The sequence below is a fragment of the Triturus cristatus genome, chromosome 3_1, assembly GCF_964204655.1.
Source record: "Triturus cristatus chromosome 3_1, aTriCri1.1, whole genome shotgun sequence".
Lineage (NCBI taxonomy): Eukaryota > Metazoa > Chordata > Amphibia > Caudata > Salamandridae > Triturus > Triturus cristatus.
Genome location: NC_140583.1, coordinates 822,178,488 through 822,201,619, shown reverse-complemented (window position 1 = coordinate 822,201,619; position 23,132 = coordinate 822,178,488). Strand labels below are relative to the sequence as shown.

General features: G+C 43.8%; 1 protein-coding gene across 1 annotated transcript in view; it reads right to left on the bottom strand.

The window, feature by feature from the left end:
- Nucleotides 1-21,786, bottom strand: part of ITPRID2 (ITPR interacting domain containing 2) — a 234,750-nt gene extending 212,964 nt beyond the window's left edge. Inside the window, exons 1-4 of the mRNA XM_085645187.1 lie at nucleotides 21,615-21,786; nucleotides 21,311-21,508; nucleotides 21,186-21,231; nucleotides 7,984-8,027 (exon numbers count right to left, since the gene is read on the bottom strand). Of these exons, the coding sequence (XP_085501313.1) occupies nucleotides 7,984-8,027; nucleotides 21,186-21,231; nucleotides 21,311-21,508; nucleotides 21,615-21,675 (349 nt within the window). The 5' untranslated portion in view covers nucleotides 21,676-21,786. The remainder of the gene's footprint in view (nucleotides 1-7,983; nucleotides 8,028-21,185; nucleotides 21,232-21,310; nucleotides 21,509-21,614) is intronic.
- Between the last annotated feature and the right edge of the window lie 1,346 nt (nucleotides 21,787-23,132).

The window sequence follows — 23,132 nt, the reverse complement described above, 5'->3', positions numbered from 1 at the left end:
TTTTTAAACCTAGACCTTACAAAACTTTATTTGTGTACTGTGTCAGAGCAGTCCTACAGGGAGATAGGAGGGGGGGGGGGGGGGGGTGGGGGAGTTCTACATTACAGCACATCCCAAGCCAGAACAATATGGCTCATTATGACGTGGTCGGATTTCCGTCCGACCGCTATCCTGTTGGGAACAGTACCGCTCGACTATCTTTCGGCGGAGCCGCCATTGGTATGAGGATGCGACCACCTTTAAGGCAGTTGCAATGTGTACTTTGTATTGCGCTGTGTGCTGCCGGCTACAGCACATGCCGCAATACAAAAAACACATCGGACATATCCCTGCACTATGTGGCAGGTACCATGCGGTGCCTGCCACATGGTGCAGGGATATGTAGGGGGGGCACCATAGGTACCTCCCAGGCCTACATAGGAGGTGCCGGGTGGAAAAGGGGGCCGCGCCCCCCCACACCCCCGAAAGTCACTTTCTGCCTTTTCATGGTGGGTTAACCGCAATAAAATGGCTGGTGGAAATTTACATTATAATCCCTACGGCGGTGCCCGAGGAGGCACCGCCACCATTATAGGGAGTACAGTCCGTCCGATTAGTGTCGGGCGGTCTCTCTGCTCGCCGGCCATCCACCCGCCATCCTAATGCGGTGGGCGGTCTTGCAGGGTCCGATGGCAGTGGGGCCGCCACCGATGGCCTGACAGTGGCGGTCCCACCGCCATCGTAATGAGGCCCAATGTTGAGCATTCCCCAAAAATTATGCAAAAAAAAAAAAAAAAATGTAGAAACTGTTTAGTGGCAACATAGCCTTATGTCTATGCTATACTCGCCAAAAATGTACCAAAGGAGAAAAGTCATTCGTTCTAGCTTACTGTACAAAGTCTATCAGAGCAATTGGTTAAAGCAGAAAGTCTTTGGTGTGTTGAACTAACAATTTAGAGGCAGACATTGGTCCATCTACTGTTTGGTCATACATAGTGTAATTCGCATTTAGAAGCAGAACAGGGTTCAATGTAGTAGATAACCATGTAGGACATACTGACACATAACGTTCTGCATCAGTGATACAGAACACTAAAGGTTGCCTGCTTTAGCACAAGGTTTACTAAGCATTTAGTGGCAAAGCGTTCTTAGTTGCACCTTATAAGCATGTAAAATGCACTAATCCTTTAGTGGCAGAATAGTCTTTATGGTCCAGAATAATGCAGACCTCTCCAATGAGCAGCTCTCCAGCTACCTGTGAGAAGTCCTCAAAGTGCAGCCCAGCCTACTAAATTAGAAGCTTTTATTAGCCATAATTAATATATTTATGGGTCGATTGGAGACACTTGTTAAATCACTCCTTCTCCCATTGATAGAAAGAATGAAGGGCATGTCAAAACAACTTGGGCTAATGGAGAAGTTGATCTCAAAAAATATTGATCAAGTAAAAGAGCTATCGCCTAATGTTGCGGTACCATCAAATAGTACCTCTTACCCTAACCCATCTTTAGACCTAGATAGCAGGCAAATTAGTTCTGAGGTTACCAAAACTAAAACTTTACCATCTTCACTAAATCTAGGCAATTTGTCACTGAATCGAAAGAATAATACCGAGCCAAACCATGGCCAGACAACCGCCATTTCTAGTTCTGGTGGATCTGATCTTCCTATACGTAAAACATCTGCTGTCATTTTTTCAAGTGAAACACACGGAGCTAATTGTCATCACATAGATCTGCCCCCGGAGGCAGCCCCTTATGCTGTAATCATGACAGGAGTCCCAGTACTAGAGGCAGGAAAAAAAAGAGGGCTATTATGACCTAAAAAATAAGGTAGTAAGGCCCCTACCTCTTAATATAAATGGCGAAATTTTGAATGTCCGCAGGCTTGGTTGGGTGGGTTCATGGTCAAAGGACATTGAAGGTGATGTAATTATTGTTAACTTTAGAGACCATAGGGCAACTAGACACATAATTAATTGGTTCCAAGGTCAACATCATAGTACCATTGGAACCTTTGACCTAACTTATTTTTATCCACAGACACTAATCAGGAATTTAACACAGCCCAACATGTATTCACGGTCCCAAGTAGGGCCTCTCAATTATAATTTTAATTTACCCACTTTTAACCGTTTCTCCCCATTAAGAGGATTAGAGGAAGTCGATTGACTTTCACCAGGAATCCATACTAGACGCCCTTCTGGTGGCCCAACGAAGGTACAAGAAATTAGTGATCACTGTTCTCTTCTACCGAATAACGCTGTACCAGATGTTGAGGGGGGGGGGGGGGGGGGGGGGGGGGAAGAGGGGGAATTCGGGATTAATCCATATACTCTCCTGGAACATTGCAGGCCTCAAGAAACATCTGGTAAATCCGGATTGGCATGACTTCATTAATAAATATGAGGTCTGCTTGTTCCAGGAGACGGAGTCTGGATCCCCTCTATATGTCTGGCTATTCTACCTTTCATATACCGGCTGTGACACAGGGTGCGGGCCGCCCTTCGGGGGGTCTTCACATCTGGATCAAGGTAGCACTGAACCTGGACATCAAAGTCCATAATGATAAATCATTAGACATTCTTCATTTATCTTTTAAAGAGCCATGGAAGGGTACCAGAGTTGACCTCATTAATGTGTACGCAAGAGGTGGCCCCCCTATTCAAAATTCTGTCACTATTTCTTCCCTGGAAAATGTTTTAGCAGGAATTCCTCCACTTTCCAATATCATTTTAGGAGGGGATTTAAACTGTACATATGAACCGCTAACTGATAAAGATCTCCTAGGGACCAGTGAGGATGATACTAAAAATTTCATCCCGTCTTTAAACCGGAGTCCCATTAAGAGATGGACAGCGAGGGCATTACAGATCACTGGTCTTACCATGGAATTTAACCTTCGAGCACTAAATGGAAGAACCCCCTCCGACTCTCATGGGGCTATGACCTTTAATAGACTAAATGGACCATCTCGTATTGATTACATTATTCTAGATACTAAATCTTGGGGGTATGTGGTCGACATGAAGGTAGAACAGATGCCAGATAGTGATCACAGCCCTCTCTGAGCAGCGGTCAAATGGCATGTTAGGGAAAGTACTGCAAATACGAATTTAGCCTTAAAAGCAGTAATCCCTACCAATTGCAAGAGAAGACTCAAATGGAAAAAAAGTGGCCTATCATGAGGATATCTTATCTGCCATAGCTCTACAAGTGACCTCGAAGGCAGCGGAATTTGCCCTCCTTAATTCTACGTTGGCGGAGATGAATTGTTCAGAGCTTAGCAACTCTTATAAAGTATTCATAGAAGGCATAGGCTCTCATTTTAAAATAAGGGGGTCAAAGGGTGGGACAAATCCCGCAGTTAAGCGAGGTAATCCATGGTTTACTACTGAATGTAGAGCCCGGAGAAAGGCCATTTCACTAGCCCTACAGAAAAGACCCCGTAGCTGTAAGGTTGGCCAGACAGGATTACAAAAAATCTATAGAAGCTGCCAAACGGGCTTGGGAGGAGGATCACTGGCAAGAACTAAAGAAGGCAGCTTTTCTAAAAGATTCTTGCACTTTTTGGGCTTTAACCTCTTCAGTGCCCCGCCCTTTCCACACCCTGTGCCGGGCGTTTCATTAGCGGGCGGGGTTCATGACGAGATAGTCTCGTCATGGGCACAGCGCAACCGCGCTCCATGACGAGACTATCTCGTCATGGGCACTGAAGGGGTTAATAACCCAATTAACTAATAGAGGCTCCGACCCCATTCCCAACAACATATCTGAGCAACAGTGGTTTTTGCACTTTTCAAACCTTTACACAAACGAGGTAGAGTTTGATCCTCCCTTGACTGTCAATCCAGACCCTGAGCCAGTACCACCTCAGCCGGAACCAATAGATTTTTTTTACACTTGTGGAGGTACAGACAGCTATTTAAAGCATCGCACCCGGGAAGGCGGCAGGTCCGGATGGGCTGCCAGGTGATTTGATTCTTCATGACCCCATAGTATGGGCAACCCTTATTTTTAATCTGATGAATTTATTGTTACGGGGCCATGCAGTTCCAGATTCCTGGAAGGGTGCAGAGGTAGTCACAGTTTATAAGAAGGGGGTGAGAGAGGACCCTGCCAATTACAGACCGATAAGTCTAATTGATGTCATCCAAAAGGTGGTTGGTAGGGTACTCATTTCACGAATGGGGTCCTGGCTAGAGGAGGGTAACCTTCTAACACATTTACAAGCAGGTTTTAGAAAGAAAGTAGGTACTATGGACCAAGTATTCAGATTCACAGCTACTTATTGGAAGACTGTTCTGATTGGCAAGGAATCTTTGTACTTGGCCTTCATCGACCTTAAAACTGCTTTTGACCTTGTTCCCCGGGTCAAATTGTGGCAGGTACTACACGATATGGGACTGTCACGATATCTTTTGGAACTTATCAAAAGATTGCACGATGGCACGTATGCAAGAATCAGATGGGGGAGTGAAGGCCAACTGACTGATAGAATACCTGTACAGAGGGGGTCCGCCAGGGATGTGTGATGGCTCCGACTCTGTTCTCCCTCTTTATAAATGGGGTGGCAGACCATTTGAGGGAGGACTCAGCGGATGCCCCCGCCCTGGCGGGGGAAAAAATACCGACCCTCCTTTTTGCAGATGACTCTCCTTATGTCTAAAACACCTCCTGGTCTCCAGAAACTGCTATATAGGTTCAGCGACTTTTGCAATAATCGTGGCCTTACTGTCAATACTACTAAGACCAAACTGATGGTATTGTCCAGAAATAAAAAATTAAAGAAAATTAATATTACACTAAATGGCACTTTATTAGAGGAAGTGGATGCATTTGACTATCTAGGGGTCAGGATAAACTCTAAAATGATATAGGATTTACATATTGCTAAAATATTACTAAACTTTAAGAGAGTGACAGGAGCAATTGTTAGAGATTATCGTCTGACCTCTAGTAAGCCTATCAGCCCTGCTTTGATAGTTTATGAGGGCAAGGCACTGTCTGCCGCAACCTATGGCTCTGAATTATGGGGATCAGAAAGAGTTAATGATTTAGTCATAGCGGAACACAAATTTATGAGAGAGCTAGTGGGTCTCCCTGTCTCTACCCCCATTAAACCACTACTCTATGATTTGGGACGTCGCTCAATTAAAGATATTGTTGGGCTCCGCCCTTTACTTTTCTGGGTTCGCCTTAGAAGGACCCCGGAACTTAGCAATTATGCTGCAGTCCTTGATGAACTCATTGCTTTGAATGGTTTTGGGGTGATTTCGTGGTTGAAAAATCTAAGGGACCTGGTAATTAATCTGGGGTTAAAAGAAGAATGGTTATTACAACAGCCCCCGCAAAAAGATACCATCAAGAAATTATATTGGGCAAATATAGAAGCAATGGATTTGAGAAATCCAAAGCTGGGTACTTTAACTGACATATCTTTGAGTCATAAGCCAGTACCGAAGCTGGAACCGTTTCTTGATTTTATCTCTACTCCAAGAGACAGAACATTGTTCCTTAAATTGAGGTTAGGCACGCTACCCCTGAATGATTTTACAAACAGCTGGAAAAATTTTAAATCCCACCAAACAGCTTGCCCGGGGTGTTCTAATCCATCCGAATCACTGGGCCACTTCCTGTTTGCCTGTAAGGCATACAGGGGGCCAAGGAAAAGATGGCTAAGCCCAGAATGTAGAAATCTGGGAACTAGGCAATACTTAGTGGCCCTACGTATCCTAACAACGGATACTACATCCCTGTCGGCAATTTGTGGTGTTGCTAAATACTTGGGGATAGCGTGGCGAATACGAACTAAGCTCGTTGAATTAAGTACTGGCTAGTTTGTTACATTGTACAACTGTACCACTTTTATGAATTGGCACCCTATTAATTGATATGCACTTGCTTGCTTACATTTCTCTGGGTTTGTCGTCCTTTTTATTCCCTCTCATGAACATTTTATCAATTTTAAATGTATCTGTACATGTGTTTCTATGAATTTATATTAACCTTTTTATATTGTACTCTACTTGACTTATGTTGTATTGCATTTACTTTTATGATACCTTGTTATCGAATAAAGTATGTTACTACTAATATATTTATACCAACATATGTGGAGAAAAATGGTTGAATTCCCCAATTTTTTTTTTTTTTTTTTACAGCGGACAGTGATAAATCAAGAGGGATGGGAGAGACTTATTACTAACGTTACTACCTTGGTGCAATAAGCATTGCAACTATGGCTATTATGTATTACCTATGCAAAGGCATTCCAACTTGACAAAGCATTTTGATTTACATTACCTTTTTTACATTACTGCTCGCAATCCCGCCCGATGCAATCCTGCCTGATGCAGTGAGGTGATCACTGCTGATAACCTTGCAAGAGTAGCTACTAATGTAATCTGGTCTGATCTGGACCCTATTAAAAACACTTACAATATTAGTAGCTCAGGATACATTTCAGTGAACATAAGTCAATCTTGTTACAGAAACGGTTGGAGACCCCTGGTATAATAGAACAGAATACATTTCTACTAAACATTTGGGGCAGAAAACCCTTGGGGCCTGAATATTTTGTGGTCGGTGTATTCCGGCTCATTGTAAACACCCGTTTATGCACAATTTAAACTTGCAAGGTAAAAGGCATTTAACATCTGATAATTATTGGATGCATTAAATACCTTGAGGCTCGTCAAATTGCGTCAGGTCAAACCTGCTGAAATTTAACAGAGGAAATGCATTTGGCGTTTCCCTATTCATGTGGATTTTGATGCATCAAACACTAAAATCTGCATGATGGTCCCTATAAACTTGCAATAAGTGCTATTGATGGCGCCTGATAAATAACGTACACCGTGGCATCGTTATTTATCAGGTGCGATAAATAGCACCTATAATAATAATAATAATAATCAGGGCCTTAGGGTACTGTGTAACTCAGAAAAAGTCCAGATTATGATGGGGCCACAAAATGCAGGAGAAAATTATACTCTGCTAATTTGCATTGAAGCAAGGTGCAAAAATTATCAGAGCTGTAAATGACACCAGAGTCAGTGTTTCACACCTCAGAACAGATAGTGAGACGGAATTAGAGCATTTTAATCTTTATTCCAAAGTGGGCAAACAGAACATGGGCGTTATTTGCTCATACGATTTACTTTAGCAAATGGTGGCATCAAACACCTACTAAAAGGCATAACTGACCCCATCATGACTGGGGCCAGAGTGTATGAAGGATCAGGGGCGGCTCTTCCGGTGGAGCGTTGCCCCCCTTAACCTACGCCCAAAGATAAAAAAATAAAATGGTAATACATTATCATTTTATTTTTCTTCCTCCTGTCCTGAACCAAGCGTCAGGACAGGAATGGGGCTGCTGCTGAATGACAGCAGCAGAGAGGAGGGTGGGCTGTTCAAAGTGAACTTGTTCCATTGGCCGGCCGTCTTACGACAGCCAACCAGACGTGCACTTTGAAATCTCAAACTCGTTGGCTTAAAACAGCTGGGTTAGAGTACGTGCAGGCCTCCAGGGCGCAGGGGAGTGCCAAGGGAGGTGGCTCTGTCCAATCGGAGAGCTGCTCTCACAGCATGAGAGCAGCGCTAGGATTGGTGACCGCACTGCAGCAGCTGGGTTAGAGTACGTGCAGGCCTCCAGGGCGCAGGGGAGTGCCAAGGGAGGTGGCTCTGTCCAATCGGGGAGCTGCTCTCACAGCATGAGAGCAGCGCTAGGATTGGTGACCGCACTGCAGCATCCAGTTCAAAAGAGGTCCAGCGCAAAGACATCGGTTGAGGTCGGTTTAAAAAAAAATATATATATATATATATATATATATATATATTAACGACCCCACCCCTCCCCCCACAGAGCCACCACTATAAATACTGCAGGGCTGCTTCAGTGTACAGTATAACCAAATAGGATGTACGGAAGTGGAACAGTCCGTGGAGCACTCCTCTACTACATGAAGTGTACAGTTCTACATTGTGCAAAAAACAGTCTTACCCTTTTGGTTACTCTGCTCATCCAAAGAGGCTCCGAAGGGGGTTCTAAAACCAAAGAAAGACGAATAAACTTAAGTTGCTTCTTTACGTTTTTCCAGTGGAACAAGCAAGAGCCCGCTCTCCTTCAACATGCTGCATGCAAGGAATGAACAACGGGTGCTCGCGCCAACCCACCTAAACATTTGTTCTGCATCTATTGAATGAAAAATGGCAGTTCAATGAGAGGCACTGTGAACACCAGAAAAGCACAAAGCACACCAACAGTCGCTAAAGACAAACATTTTTATAGTTCCGAGTACACCCGACGAGCTGGAAAACTAAATGCACCACACAGAGCTAGAGACGCACACTTTAAACGAACACTAGCTGTGAAAATGATCAGTTGGTTTTGCCGTTTGCTGAAAATGGGGCGTTTTTTTCTCATCCCTTAAATCATTTAAACGAACTAGGGTGTGTACACTATCGTTCGCATGCAATTTTACGCCATCTCTTATCACACATACCTGCCCCAAAGGTTACACAAGCCTAGTCCAAACCCATGCCTGCGCGTTTCCTTTAACAGGCTCATTAGCGATCCGCAGAGCCAGCATGCAAATTCTGCGGCTTAAAAAGAATGCAGTCACCCGTGGGCGAAGAAACAAGAGCCACCTATGACGGCAACAAACACAACAAAGACGCGACTTGACATTAAAAACGCACCACTAACCGTGCTCTCGTTTAACAGTTCCTTTTCAGGCTCGCTTGCTTAGGCAAACGGACTTAAATACTGGAATAACAATGTTGTTGTACAGTTGCGTCTTCTACTATCCGCAAAGGTTCCTTCAGCAAAATCATTTTTTATTGGCAAGGTGAGGGAATAACAAATATATAGTCTATGAAAGGAAAACACCCAACGAAGGGAAACACAGGCTGCAAATTCATAAGAGAAAAATCGTTAGTCATGGATTACAAAAGATTGATTCAACTGCCGCCAAGCCATAGTGCAGATTGTGTGTGTGCAATAAGATGACAAGCAGGGTCCTTGGAATATAAGGCCACGTTGTCTGAAAATGGTTTTATTGCCTTGGTATAACGTTTATTGGTCGACTGCCAACATTCCTGTGCAGAAAATGGTTGTCTTAGTGCTTGATGCAAAGAAAACAAACCAACAAAAACTATTCGAAGTCCAGGTTTTGCATCTTGAAAAGAAGTACTTTGAAATGATGGAGAACCTTTTCCTCCTAGCGTCGCCAGGTGGCCCAATAGACCAGGGAACAATGGGCTTCTTACTACAACATAGTGGTGAAGATCAGCTGTGGTCGACTTTACAAGCATTTTCTTGCATTATGGCCTAAACAAAGGCTGTGTTGCTGGCTCCAAATCGTCATCATTATAGGAGTGAACTGTAAAGCTCAACAGGTGCTCAGTCAACTCTCACTGATGTACTCGACAATTTGGTCTGTTTACATCAAACACAGATGTGCACTTACAGTCTTTTAAACATCTTGGACGTGCATAATACAACACACTTTTTGACAGACAAAAACGCGAAAAACAATAGAAATGAAATGTGTCGGAGGTGGTGCTTCTATAGGTGTGGGCTATAGGGTAGTCACTCAAGCAGGTTAAAAGTTACACTTACTAAGCAATATTATGGCTACTTCTTGGACAGCCAACTATTAGCACTAGCAACAAACGGCGAGAAGGTTAGTAACAAACTAGGTCAGCTGTTCCTATATATCAGTAACACACAATAAGGCATCCCAATAATCCCTATAGAGCCTGGGTACATATACCCCAAAAACACAAGGACTCCTAAAGGAATAATTACACCAAAACAAATAAAGTTAATGGATTGGTCAATACAATATCCAACCCGACCTTTAAATGTGGCTTGTCTTCAAATAATTACAATTAATCTAATCAAGGATTTAGGCAATGATTTAATCAAGGTGTGATTCAAATGCAAAATATGAATATGACATTATTATATCAAGACTCTTCAGGGTCTAGAAACCGCACCAGCACACTGTCTTAAAGGGCCACAGTGATATTTTTGAGTCCCAGTACGGACCTTCAACAATGTGGACACCACTCAACAAATCACATTTATTTTTTTCAAGAAGCCCTCTTGGAATCTTTTTTCTAGTTGTTGGCTTTATAAGTTCATTCATAGGAGTATGTAGTGGCCAATGCGTTGTAGTTTTGGTCTCCTAAGCAGTACTTGAGACCATCCTCAGGACAAAGTGTCAAACATAATTCATATTATAGACCACTTAATTAAGCCAATAGGTCTAAATGTAGCTATAAGCAAAAAAAAATACTAATGTTAAAATAACAATGATATTACATTGCAAAATCTCATTTTGAGGTAAGCCACCAGTAATGCCATGGTGTGAAACACCATACACCAAGAAAACCAAGCTTACGGCACAGCGCTCAAAAAGCTAGGGTGGGATGGTGTTATAACATTATTGACCCCGCTTTGGGAAACCCAAAGGCTGGGTAGGCTCAGTAGTAGTAAAGGCTTCAAACAATGGGACTCCATAGGAATCTCAAGGTTTGGGGATCTCTGGAGTAAGGGAGAGGTCATCACCTTTACTCAACTCCAAGATTAGTATGAGATGGCGTCCACAGACATATTCCGCTACACCCAGATCAGACATGCACTCAAGACGGCCATCCCATCATGCACTATACTCCCAGAGGCCTCCCTATTAGCAGATAGGCTCCTAACAGAGTATATCGACAAGAAAGCCATCTCCCGAACTTATCGTAAGATCATCAACAACCAACCAGACCCCACAAAAAATGGCAGGCCGATGTGGGAGATCTGGAGGGGACAGATTGGCAGGAGGCACTTGCGTCCCGTGAGAAGTGGCAATATCCTCAAAATTAAGACTAGTACAGTTAAAAGTACTTCATCGAATCTACTACACGAGAGTAACCCTGCATAAGAGAGGGAAAACTGATAGCCAACTCTGCTTAAGGAAATGCGGGGCAATCGGCACCTTTTATCATACACTGTGGGAATGCAAGGAGATAGCAACATATTGGGGAGCAATTATGCATACAATAACACACGTAAGTGGAGCCATCGTGTCACCGGAGCCCAGGAGATGTCTCCTAAACATCTGGGAACTCACAGATCTCAACCACATGGCTCAAGACTGGGCAACGCTAGGCATGGGAGCCAAATGCAACATCGCCAAACACTGGGGAAACACAAGCTACTCCGACGCACTGAGACTGGTGTGGCGATATGGATGGCGCTATGGTGGCGAAGAAGGCAGTATATACACATAGAGGGTGCCCTAAGAAGTGGAAACGGGTATGGGGAAAGTGGAACAACTTCAGAGGGAATGTCTGTACCACCTCTTGATGAGTCAGCAATGGACACCAGTTCATAACGGATGTGGAACAACGTTAATCAATTATAATCTCAATGTAATAATTGTATAACCCTACTGGAAGAGTCAGGACGTGGTGTGAAGCATGAATTTATAACCATTATTCTGTAGCCAAACTATTGCAAGTTAAATATGTTTTCAATTGAAAAAAATAAAAAAAAGAAAGAATAAAAAAAGAAAACCAAGCTAAAAAACTTTAAAGTCCTGCTACCAATCAGAGCCTGTAACAGTGTATGCGAGTCACTGTGCAAGTTTGTCAAAATAAATAAATCACACCACGAGAGACAAATTATATATCAAACTTTTTTCTAGTAAACTCCTCAATTATAGCGTATAACACTGAATTGGACTATGTGATGGGAGATGCCTCCCTAGGCTCTACTTAGATTAGAGCTGGGCCAAGCTGTGGCCAGGATGCTAGCTGCCAAATGTCACATTTTATTTTCTTAAGCTCAAACACTTCGCAATTGGTACAACTGCTTTACGCAGTTTTGGGATGGCAGGTATCAACCCAATATGTATTTTGGTAGTCCATCTACTTACGTCTAAGAAATGCGGGTCAAACACAATCTTGCATCTTCTTGCCTTTACAACTGGTTACCCAACCGGATTATAAAGCAAAAACTATATCCAGAACTTAATAGAACTTAATAGACTAGTTTGCCACCAGATACACCATTTCAGCATCACCCAGAATTATTTAACAGTAAAGTGCCCAGAATGCACACCTGAGAATGAAGACTTCCCTTGCTGACTGCAGAGCTTAAAGATCTAGAACAAGACTAGTGAGAAGTATTGCTGTTAATTATATACTTTGGCCACTGAGTTACTACACAAATGTAATGTGCATGCCCTGGGTTAGCAGCCTTGAGATACCATTTCCTAAGGACAGATTGCTGCACCCATGGAATTTGATCTATTATTGATGCAATACCTCTTATGAGTAGGATCTCTTTAGGAGGCTGAATACCCATTCTGTCGAACTGTTGAAAGAATGCTGAATGGAATCTCAAGTGGGGATCAATAGTACTACTGTCTTTTTGATTCTGTAATATCTCTTTAATATTGTTAAGTAACTATGGAAAATTGATTTTTTTTTTCATTTTCTTTTACGATGCCTTTCATGGACTTTCCACAAACTACTATGCAGGCCACCATAAATCACAGGCAACATAACAAGCAGACAGACATTAAACCAAAACCGGTTAAGGTTTCTAAAGAAATTTAGAAATCACATGCATCTCAAAATTGCCTACGGGTTGCAGTACTCAGTCCCGAAACAGTCAGACTACCTCACCCAGTCATGTTTGATGTTAAGAATTTGGACTTTATCCCGCTCAAATTAGATATGTCGGCACCCGCCCATAGATCTTCCAGACACAGGTTAATTTTCTTGCAGGGTAAACTCAGCCTTTCATTCTTTTGGATACCAAAATAAAACAAAAAAGGAGAACAATGGACTTTGGTGATCAGCATAAGCTGAGAGGGTTGATCACAGTCAAACAAATAAGCAATTACCTATCTCATTTAGTCATGCTCTTTCAGTGGGTTTGGAAACAATGATTTGATAGCCTTTTTTGTATCTCATGTTTTATGGTAAAGCAGTCTTTGAAACTTTTCAATTATTGTTTTATCCTTCTTAGACAGCACCATAAATGCAAAAAGAGGAATGTTGATTTGTAGGAGGTTCACAATCATGGACGTCTAATGGGGACACTGGGCTGAGACTGCAAGAAAAATGCCAACTGCAGAAAACTCTGTTGAGCAGGTACTTCGGCATTAAACTTTTGAATACAAAGAAGCTTGTAACACTTGTTCGACTCGTCTGAAGAGCTCCATTGACAGTGAAAGATGTGTCAGGAATGGTATAAAGTACAGGCATTGAAATGTAGGACAATGAACAAAATGCAACCGGAGGGAAATAAAAAGAAATTAAAAAAAAATATCTGTAAGTAAACAAGTGCTACTTCACTACATGCGCACACACCTAAAAGACTGAATGACTTGCAGGTCCTGTGCACCCTTAAGCAACCTAGACTTGAAGGGGCATCAGGCCCAGCTGGTCTTCCAAATGCCTTGTTCAAACATGACCAACAATCCTGGGTTGTGCATCGCACTCTATTGTTCAATTATGCCTAACTCACCAACTTCATACCGGCATCCTGTTGAGGCAGAATCCTGCCGCCCATTTTTAAATCAGGCTTGCATACCGGGCAACCTACAGATCGATTGATCTTACTGATGTTGAAGCAAAGATCTTCGCCTCTAATCTTTTAGTCGACCTGGAAGCCTGGGTCTCTTGAGCAAACATCCTCCCAAAAAACACCGACGGGCTTTATGGCAGGCTTGCATACGACAACCAACCTCCTTGCAGTTAGCCTCCTCGTTGAAAAGGTAAAGGACAAAAGCTCAAAACTGTATGCCCGCTTCGTCGATCTGAAAACAGCATTTCACTGGGTATTTAACATTTACATGGCCGATCTTGAATGACAACTATTGAAAGTGGTGTGCGACCCTCCTAAACTAGCAGATTAACCACTTAGAGGTCTCAAATATGCACAGGACATTGTTCTATTTAACCAAACCCTAATCAGCCTTCAGCGTTTAATCACCCACTTGGTACAATACACCCAAACATTGGGGCTGGAATTAAATCATAACAAAACAAAAATGATATGCTTTTCAGCTAACTCCGCATTCTGCTATCCTAGTTTCAAGTGAAAAGCAGCCAGAAAATCCTTATACCTGGTTATAAAATACTTAGCTGTCGTAATGGATGCCAGATTATAGTTCAGGGAGCACCTAAACCAACAAAAAAAGGGCCCTTGCTAACAAACTACAGTTTGCATTTAGATTACTGCAAAAAGATCTCAAAAGCAAATCTCATCACTACCTGCTACAGGTCAATAGGGCAAAGTTTCTCCCACCATTCATGTATGGTTCCGAATTGTTAAAGGAGGGTGATGCAACAACCTAAACCAGCTTCAACTGACCCGGTTTTCACAATTTATATCTCAATCGCAGGTAAGGCTAGAGTATGGCCTGTTCCATCAAATCTCGGTCAGGAGGGGCGCTGTTATTAAACTGTGGTGGTCAGAAATGAGGAGGCAGCCTAATCATAGAAATTCGTGGCCAATGGCCCTTCAGCAGGCCTTAAGCTACCTAAACCTAGATAATGCTGTGAAATCAAAACTGGACTTCATTGCCTTTAAAAAGATCACCAACAAGGCTGCAAAACTACAGTCTATCAATAAGGCAGAGTTTGCCCGATAAAAGCATGCATGGACAGTTCTGCACACCTATACTTCTTGGAGCCTGCAACCATATTGGATATCCCATATTGCAGCGCCCACTCCCTAATTATTATTACTATTTCGAATGGGTGCTTTTCCATCAAAAGATCTGGTCCCGCTTCGAAGCAGTCTTGGTCAAATCTTCACTATCACCTAGGTGACCACAGCCAAGAAGCCTACTTCATTTTTTGTGTGTCCGTCCAGCCATCTTACACCTTAGACAGCAGCTGTTATGCCCAGCCTGGAGGGCCCTTAAGATTAGGTCCGGCTGCCTTGCAGTGATGGCTTTCCTGAACGGTCACAGTATTCAGCTTTCTTGCAAGGCCACTTGGTTTTTGATCCAAGTAAAAAGGCTGTTTACACAGCAAGCTCTGGCCCCTTAAATAAAGATCGACGATTTTCCCAGCCAGTTGCAGCCTTTGTCACTTTAAAAGTATTATGAACACAAAGGAGGAAATGTTAAATGTAACTAATTGATTTAAACTTGATTCACAGCCACCCATATTGCTGTGTTTTTTGGTAAACGTTTTAACTAAGTAACTGTCGTTACTTATCATATGCGAAATTGTACATTTTATTAATGTTTGTGTATATTGCAATGATTTTTATTAATTGGCAATAAAATAATTTACTACTGAGTGTGATTTGTTTACAAGCAACAAAACTCTTCTTTCTACAGGAACATTGCAGCTAATTTGATTAGTGGTGTGCTCTATACAATGAGTAGGCATGTTTAAAAAGGTCTTTGCTCACTTTGCCACTGGATTCAAGCTAGCCTGGCTGATGAGGGGTGTTATCCCGAAAACCGGTCCCATGATGCTTGTTTCCAGTCCAGGGAAGACATGGATTGGCAGTTCGGGCTGGACTGTTCCCATGAGACACAGGGTCAAGACTGATTTGCACATAGCTGTGTCTTAACTGGGGTGGCGAAGTGAGCTAAAGAAAGATGATGGATTCAAACCAGATCTGTGACTGGAGGTGAGTGTCTGAAAAGTTTCAGCGCTCCGTCCATCATATCCTTGTGTTTGCTAAGAAGGTCTTATGCCACCTCCGCTGGAAAAAAATGTCCTACCCACCTAAAATCCGCACTGTACCGGCAAAACAGAAAGATCGTCAAATTTGCTTCAAACGTCTTGTACCAATAGGCAAAGCTGTTCTTAATGTGCTGAAGAAAATGTACTAATGTGTTTGTGCTATTACTCTCCAATGTTGCCGATCATTCAGTGCTAGTTGAGCACATTGCTCAAAGTTTCAACTAGAAATGTCTCCCGTTGCGTTTAAGCTAAAGACACCTGAACACTTGTTTTCTTAAATCTCAATTTGTCAGACAAGTTGGTGTTGAATTTACTGAAACAAGTCTAAAATGTGATGCACCCACAAGAACTATTCCAAAGTAGTATCAGGGAACAGCACATTGAGAATTCCACTCTCTCCAACTTCACCTCAAATAGCTCTCAACAAAACTGCACCAATTGTACTTTTAGTCAAAGTTCAAGCTAAAGTGTTACACAACTTTTTTTACAATGTTCGCATGCCAGTCTCATTTAATTCCTGGTCACCTACCAATAAGGCAACAGGTTACTTTTATGTGCCAGCAAACTGGGTTAAAAGTCACATAAAATCATTAAATATGAGCAATAAACGTACACTTACAGATTGCCCGTCTGAAAGCATTTTGTATGAGACTCATATTCCAGTAGAGATTATCAGACGACATCCTTGTTCATACGCAGTAAAATATTTTCTATAGTGGCCTTAATATTAACGCCTCTGACATGGAAGCACTAGATTGCCCAAACTCAATGAGAATACAGAGAAAGAGGTGCTAATTTTTTTTTAAACTGTGAATTCTAGGTTGTTCTTGGAAGAAGACTAAGGCCATCTTTGGGGACGTTACATCCATCAGGGAATTTTTGAACATTTCTAAGAAGCTTTCGAGATCTTGCAGGTCATAGTACTCTTGTTCTTCCATCAGTCGTGATCAGCTTTGTTGATGGATTCAAGAGTCTGTATTTAAGTCCTTTCTGCTTATGGAGAAGTCAGAGCTAAAAATGTCCTCACCAGCACGTGTATCACACGAAACATCTGCAGCGAAGGAGAGTTTTTCCATTTTGTAGACAAACAGGCCATGATGTTAGGCTGTTTGAAGACTCAGCCTAGCAGGCTGGAGAAGGAGGCACAGTATTATTGGCCTGGGACCATCGGCAGTATCATGACATCTGCGTATCATTCTGTGTGCCCTCTGAAATTCAACAGCACCACCAAAATCAATTTCTATAAGTGTAGGTATAAAGCGTGACAAAAGCTATGAATCACCATCTTTTTTGTCTGGTAAGCCATGGAGGTGCTCATTGCACCCCATATTCCTGTCTTCTAGTCGAATCAATTTTTAACATATATTCCATAGCTCAGATCCCCAGTCTGGAGCATCTGACACCCTATTCTCCAAGTCGGGCCTCTTTTCCCACGTGCCCAGCTGTAGTTTAAACGCAGACATTACTGCATGCATGGTCCTCAGGTCTCATACAGTCTCAGCTGAGGCCACCTCCACAGAGATTAGATTACTTTTAGATCCTGCACGTGGGTGCCAAGAGTTATGGGTGCCGTGGCTTTGCTCTGGGGCGATTGATTGCATGTATTTCTCCCTTTTCTGCTGGTCAAGGCCTCCGAGAATAAGAGCTGCCTTGCAGCCTTTCATAGACATTTAACTCAGTGCTAAAAATACAATATAGCCCCCAGGTCTGGAAACTGATGTTATGGCAGCAGCATTCGTACAGTTCAGCTCTAGCAGATAAACTGAGCCTTTAATGTAGGGAATAGGATACGTGCTGCCTGGGTGCCTTTAGAAGGCAGTATTCACATCGGATTCTCAAGAGTCAGAGGAAGGAGCTTATAGGAACAAACATGGTGGCGTCCTAGAGGAGCAGGGGGGGGGGGGGGGGGTGAGGGAGGGAAATCCCAGATTATATTCAGTCTCTTTAAATAAATCCATGATTGACACTGGGCCCTGTGAAGATATGGAAAATGGACTCGCTGCACCATTCGAACTACTGGCACTATGGTCCACCACAATGTGATACTGACCACACTCTACATGATTGTCCAGACATGCTTGCACTGTGGACTGCGACAGGGACCAGTCTTAAAAGATCCCTAACCCTCTGCATAACCCTCACACGACACCCGAGCAAGCTTACCAACGACCTCACCGACAAGCCACGAATGTCACCTCTTATCCATAGTGCTGGCTGAAATGCACAACATTGCCTTCTATAAAAGGATTATACACAGAACAAGACCAGGTAGAGGCCAACTTCCAGATTTGGGCACACTTCCTTGACGAAAATACTTAGAAAAGCAGAGTCAACACAGGGTGCACAACTGACCGACATTGGGCTATAAAAGGACTCCATTCTGGACTCCATTCAGAAACTTTATAAGTCCATCTGTGTAAAAGAGGATGTGCTGGCCATGGACAGCACTGTAGCGCCACATGTATGCCCTGACCCCGGTATATGGGAAACACTGGCTCGTCAGTTGTAATAACAATACGCTCCAATACTATAACGCTCCTCTAGGTACAAACGTGCACCCATCCTGCCTCTCCCTGTCTAACTCCCAACCTCTGTCCCGCTCACATTATAGAACCTTAAGTGATTGGGTCTTATGAGATAGAGCTTTCGTTAACAAGGCCCGACAAGGACCTTGAGACAATGATAACTTATTCTTGTCCTTCACGCACCATAAACACCCCTCATGTAATAAAGCAGTTCGATCTTGCCGACTATGGGCAAATATCTAGAAGAGCTCCCAATGATCCGAGAGACGTCAATGTCTCTTTTCGCCTGGTTGAGAACTCTAAAGCGGACACACTTACTCCCTGGTCGGAGTTAGAAGTGGAAAGTCTGGGCACTTCTAATTAACACAGGTTCAGTATCACCTACTACAGCAGCCTGGACAGTGGATACATATTTGTGACCGCATCGCCTAGGTTTTTCAGTAACCTTCACATCCTCAAGCACTGTAGGTCCTCCTGTCCTGATATCACTATGTTTTCCAAGAAGCATATTATTATTAGGGCCGCTAGATATTTATAGGATTTGCCACATAATCCGTCAACTGCAGATTTTAACAAAAACAAATTGTTTCTAGCTCAAACAGTTCAAAAGTTACTAAAAATGTAGCGATACATGTTGCCTTGCAGTCGAAGGACCCTTCTGTTGCTTATTGGTATATTTAGGTGTTAAACCCGTACTAATGAGATGCAACCTTTACCCAGATAGGGAATAAAATGTCAAAATAAATAAGTAATACTATCACAAATGTGTTGCATCCTGCCACATAATTGGCCTTTTCTTGCTGCACAATTTACTCAACTCTGACGCATTATTTGTCCTATCGCCTGATTCCAGTGGACCTGACTATGGAGAAAAAACCTGTAAAGCCCCCGATCCTGCCCTTCTGTTTACATTTCATGGTATAATTTAGATCGTTTATAAACCGAGCTCATGAAATTGTACCTTGGTATTGACTTTGATTGCGAAGATGATTGTAACCTAGGATTATTTGGAAGTAACAATAAATAAAGATATAAAAAATATATACAACTGGCCAATAATGAAAGCTTCTAACACTCTACCAAAATTGGCCACATTCCGGCCCAGTAATTAAATGTACTGACGCATGAAATGGCCGTAACTGGACGAATTGATTACTTGTACATCGCGTGACATTTATTGCTGGCTGTATATTAGCTATGCAAACAATTGTATTTTACAGTTTAAATAAGGAAATTAATCATAAGTGAAACCACATTAAAACGATACAAATCAGGCAGTAGGTAATTTGAAAGAAAATAAGTTTTGCTACAAAATTCTGTTAGCCTGTTCAGAGAATATTTAGCCTGTAGTTTACACACTACAGATCAACTTTAACAAGGAATACTCCTAGAGCACCTCACAATGTTGAAATAAAACTGACCAGGCCATGTGTATCTGGGATGGGGACTGCTTTCTTCATTAACAATTCTAAGGAGGGAGAGGTGGCGGCCATTTTCTTGTTTGTTGTGTTTAGATGCGCCCAACCAGGAAACTTTTGCTTCAGTGTAAAGGAAGGTGGATTGCAACCTTGAAATCAGACTTCAACATGTAGATCTCAGATAAAGATATGGGGTGGTCCAAATTAGAGCTTTTAGATCGAAGCCTGGCTTTTGAGAGCAAAAACAACAAGACGATTCTTGCGCACACAGGAAAAAAGGCAGACACAGACCTACAAAACGAACTAGACACTGAAATAAACACGTCTAGAAAGGCATCGGCCTCTGAGCAACAACTCATGGCGTCCTTGTGTGACGCGGTGCGTTGGTTACAGCCACCTGCCAAGCCCCTAGAACGCAACAAATGTAACACTACAGTCGACAGAAGCCTTTCAGGTGTGTGCGCCAACAGCAGGGCTGCGGTAACAGGCTCAGGGGGGGAGGGTGCATGTTCTGTCTGGGAATCTTGGTCTGCAGTCAAGGCATGCAGAAATAAACACTGGGTGCATTTAATCGCTCCTGCCCCAGGTAAAACCGCTTTTCTGGCTCGTAATCTCTCTCAGGAGTTGACCTTTTTTGGTTTAAAGATATCGGCATTTTCATCTAGATTAGACACCGAGGCACCAAGAAGTGGCTATGACAAAAAACAAACGAGGTGACGCAAATATGATACAAGGTGGTACGCAGTAGGGGGCGCAGGCATAACAAGTGGACTCTCCCATCCTCTTAAGTAGTAAAAGGCAAATGTAATCGAGGTGGAATGGCCGGGTCCCTCGCACCCCTATCCTATCCAAGATGCGACCGCCCCAGAGGCGCTCGCGGTAGTTCTTCCCCGGGCAAGTTAATTTACAGTAACATGGTCTTCCTTTTATTCTAGGCCTAGTGCCAGCAAAACTCGCCTCACAACTATGGAAAGAAAATCCTAAGGGGAAATAACTGATGAAAGCCCACGTTTCCGGAACCTAAGACGTTCTACAAAAAGGACAATAATAAATGGTTAAAGAACAGCCGTGGTCGCATCTGTCATTAGGCCTTCGGACTCCAACCCAAAATTGACTGTTTAAAGAAAGCCGATGTTACTTCTCAGGTTAGGAGAGATTTACTTTTTCCAAAGCAAGCCTCTACGCATGCAGATAGAGCTGTTCGTGAGTAACCCACGCGGAAGCCAGAGTATGCTCCTGTCATTATCGAAGAGCCACTGGTGAAACATGTAAAGCTTTGCGCCCCACAGGAATGCCGGATGAAAGAAGACAACGTCGACTGCATTATACACTTAGTTCAAAATACACACACACACTCTTTTTATGCAAACTTTAGAAGGCCGTTTGCATTTCAATTCCCTCCTCCTTGAATACATGTCACGCAAAGCACGTGTCAATACAGGTCTTCCTCTTTTTTGCTGATGGAAGGATGTCTTGGACGTAATGCCCCCACACACTGACGCGTAAGAGTTGCGCAGCAAAAAGTTTCCAAAGTCGGGGCTTACCTGCAGTCCTCCAGCCAGGTCGCGATCTTCTCATTGGGTACGTGCCCTTTAGAGAGAAAGAGCTGGGCATTAGTGACAGAATGCGCATCAGGGGGGGCCGAGAGGGTGGATGGAATCAAACCGACCTGTTTCGGCTGCCAGGCCCGCCAGCTCCCGCGGGTGCAGCGGGGCGGCGGGCGGGTCTTCGGAGGCCTGCCAGGAGTCCCTGCTCTGCGCCCAGGCCTGCCTCTTGTTCGTGGCCCCAATCCGGCAGCCGGGCCCCGGCGCCACCACCTCCGCCGCCTCCTCCATGGGGACCTCTCTGGCTGAGGCGGACAGGAAACCTGCGGGATAAACAAGCGAGCCCCGCTTCAGTTGCAGGCAGCAGCCAGAGGCGGAAGTCACTCCCCGAGCCCTGAACTTTCTGCGGAGTTCATGTCTTTAACTCACAGCGCCGGCTGCGACCAGGAGACGTTATATAAACAGCGCTCCTCGGGCAGGAAGCGCGCATACACGCATGGCAGTCACAGGTTGCACTCCACAAAGTCTCTGTTTCGGCTCTCCCACCTCCTTCATCACCAACTCTCTCATTTACCCAATCCGCTCGTGCGTCCTCCTCCTCGGGTTCCTCCTCCTCCTCCACTCCTTTCCTTAGTATCTATTCGCCGCCAGTTAGTCACTTTTTTTTGGAGAGCTGGTGGCCCCGGGCAGCGCAGGCGCAAACTTGGACCCCATTCGAAAGAACACCTGAGAAGAGGTGAGCCTGGGAGTGAGTAGACAGCGGCTCTCTCCCCCACCCCAAATCCACTCCCACGGAAAACGTCAGGCGCGAGACTGCTCTTGCAAAGCTGCAGCAGGAAAGCGGCGGCGAAGTTCGTTTCGGAAGTGACTGCTGGCCGTAGCAGAAAACAAAGACAAGCCGCAGAGGAATCGAGTCTGACGGGGTTAACTTGGCTTCAACTGGGGTTTCGATTGAAAATGTGTTGAGTCTGCAGATGACAAAACTTGACAATTAACAAAACTCTACGCAACGCAGGAACTTAACATATACGGACTTAAAATATCTGCTCGGTCCGTGTGCGGGTGACCATGCTGCGCTTACCCCATGAATGATGCTTGCGTTGCCCACTTTAGTCTGTTGTGCGGGAGGGAAGCTTGTCTGTGTTTCGGAAGAATCTGGTGCAACGGCTGCCACTGTCACGTGTGCGTGGGAAGTGTCACTGCTTCTGGGTGCAATACATTTGTTCGGCGTGTGAGGCGAGTTGGTACTGTTGTTGCCTGTGCTCTACATATTCTGTCTGTCCAAGTGAACCTTGGACTAATGCTGACTGAAATGATGTGCACCTGTATTAGCAAGTGAAGCTTGCACCACTGCTGCACATGCTTTGCCCCTTCTGTGTGTGAGAGGAAGCCGGCACTGCTGCAGCTTAGTCACTGTTAGTTGCTTTTGTTTGAGGGCAGATTGCATTTCTCTTGCCCTTGCTGTACCCGTTTTGTGGTGCAAGCTTGCTCTGGAGATCTGTTGGTTGCACTTGTGTCTGTGTGTGATTGAAGCTTGTACTCCCGGTGCCTGTGTTGTGTTTGACAGGAAAATGGATACAGCTGCTTCCCAGGCTTTGGCCGTTTTGTATAAGTGTGACTATTGCTGTACCTGATTTGTATGTATGAAGAAAGAGTGCACTGTTGTATCCCCTCTTTGTGAGGGAAGCTTCCACTGTTGTGCTTGTGCTGTAAGTGCATATATGTGTGTGTGTGTGTGAGGGAAGCTTGGGCTGATGTTTGTGTTTCACTTCTTTGCGCAAAATAACTTTTTTTTTTGTCTTTTGTTTGGGAACAGGGCCGGCTCTAGGGCAGTGCGACCGGTACAATCGCACCGGGCGCTGACTTTAGGTGAGGGCGTCGTGTTTGCAAGTATATAATAGTTTTAAAAGAACCTTCTTCCAGCGTTCTGGCCTCCAGCAGTTTTCA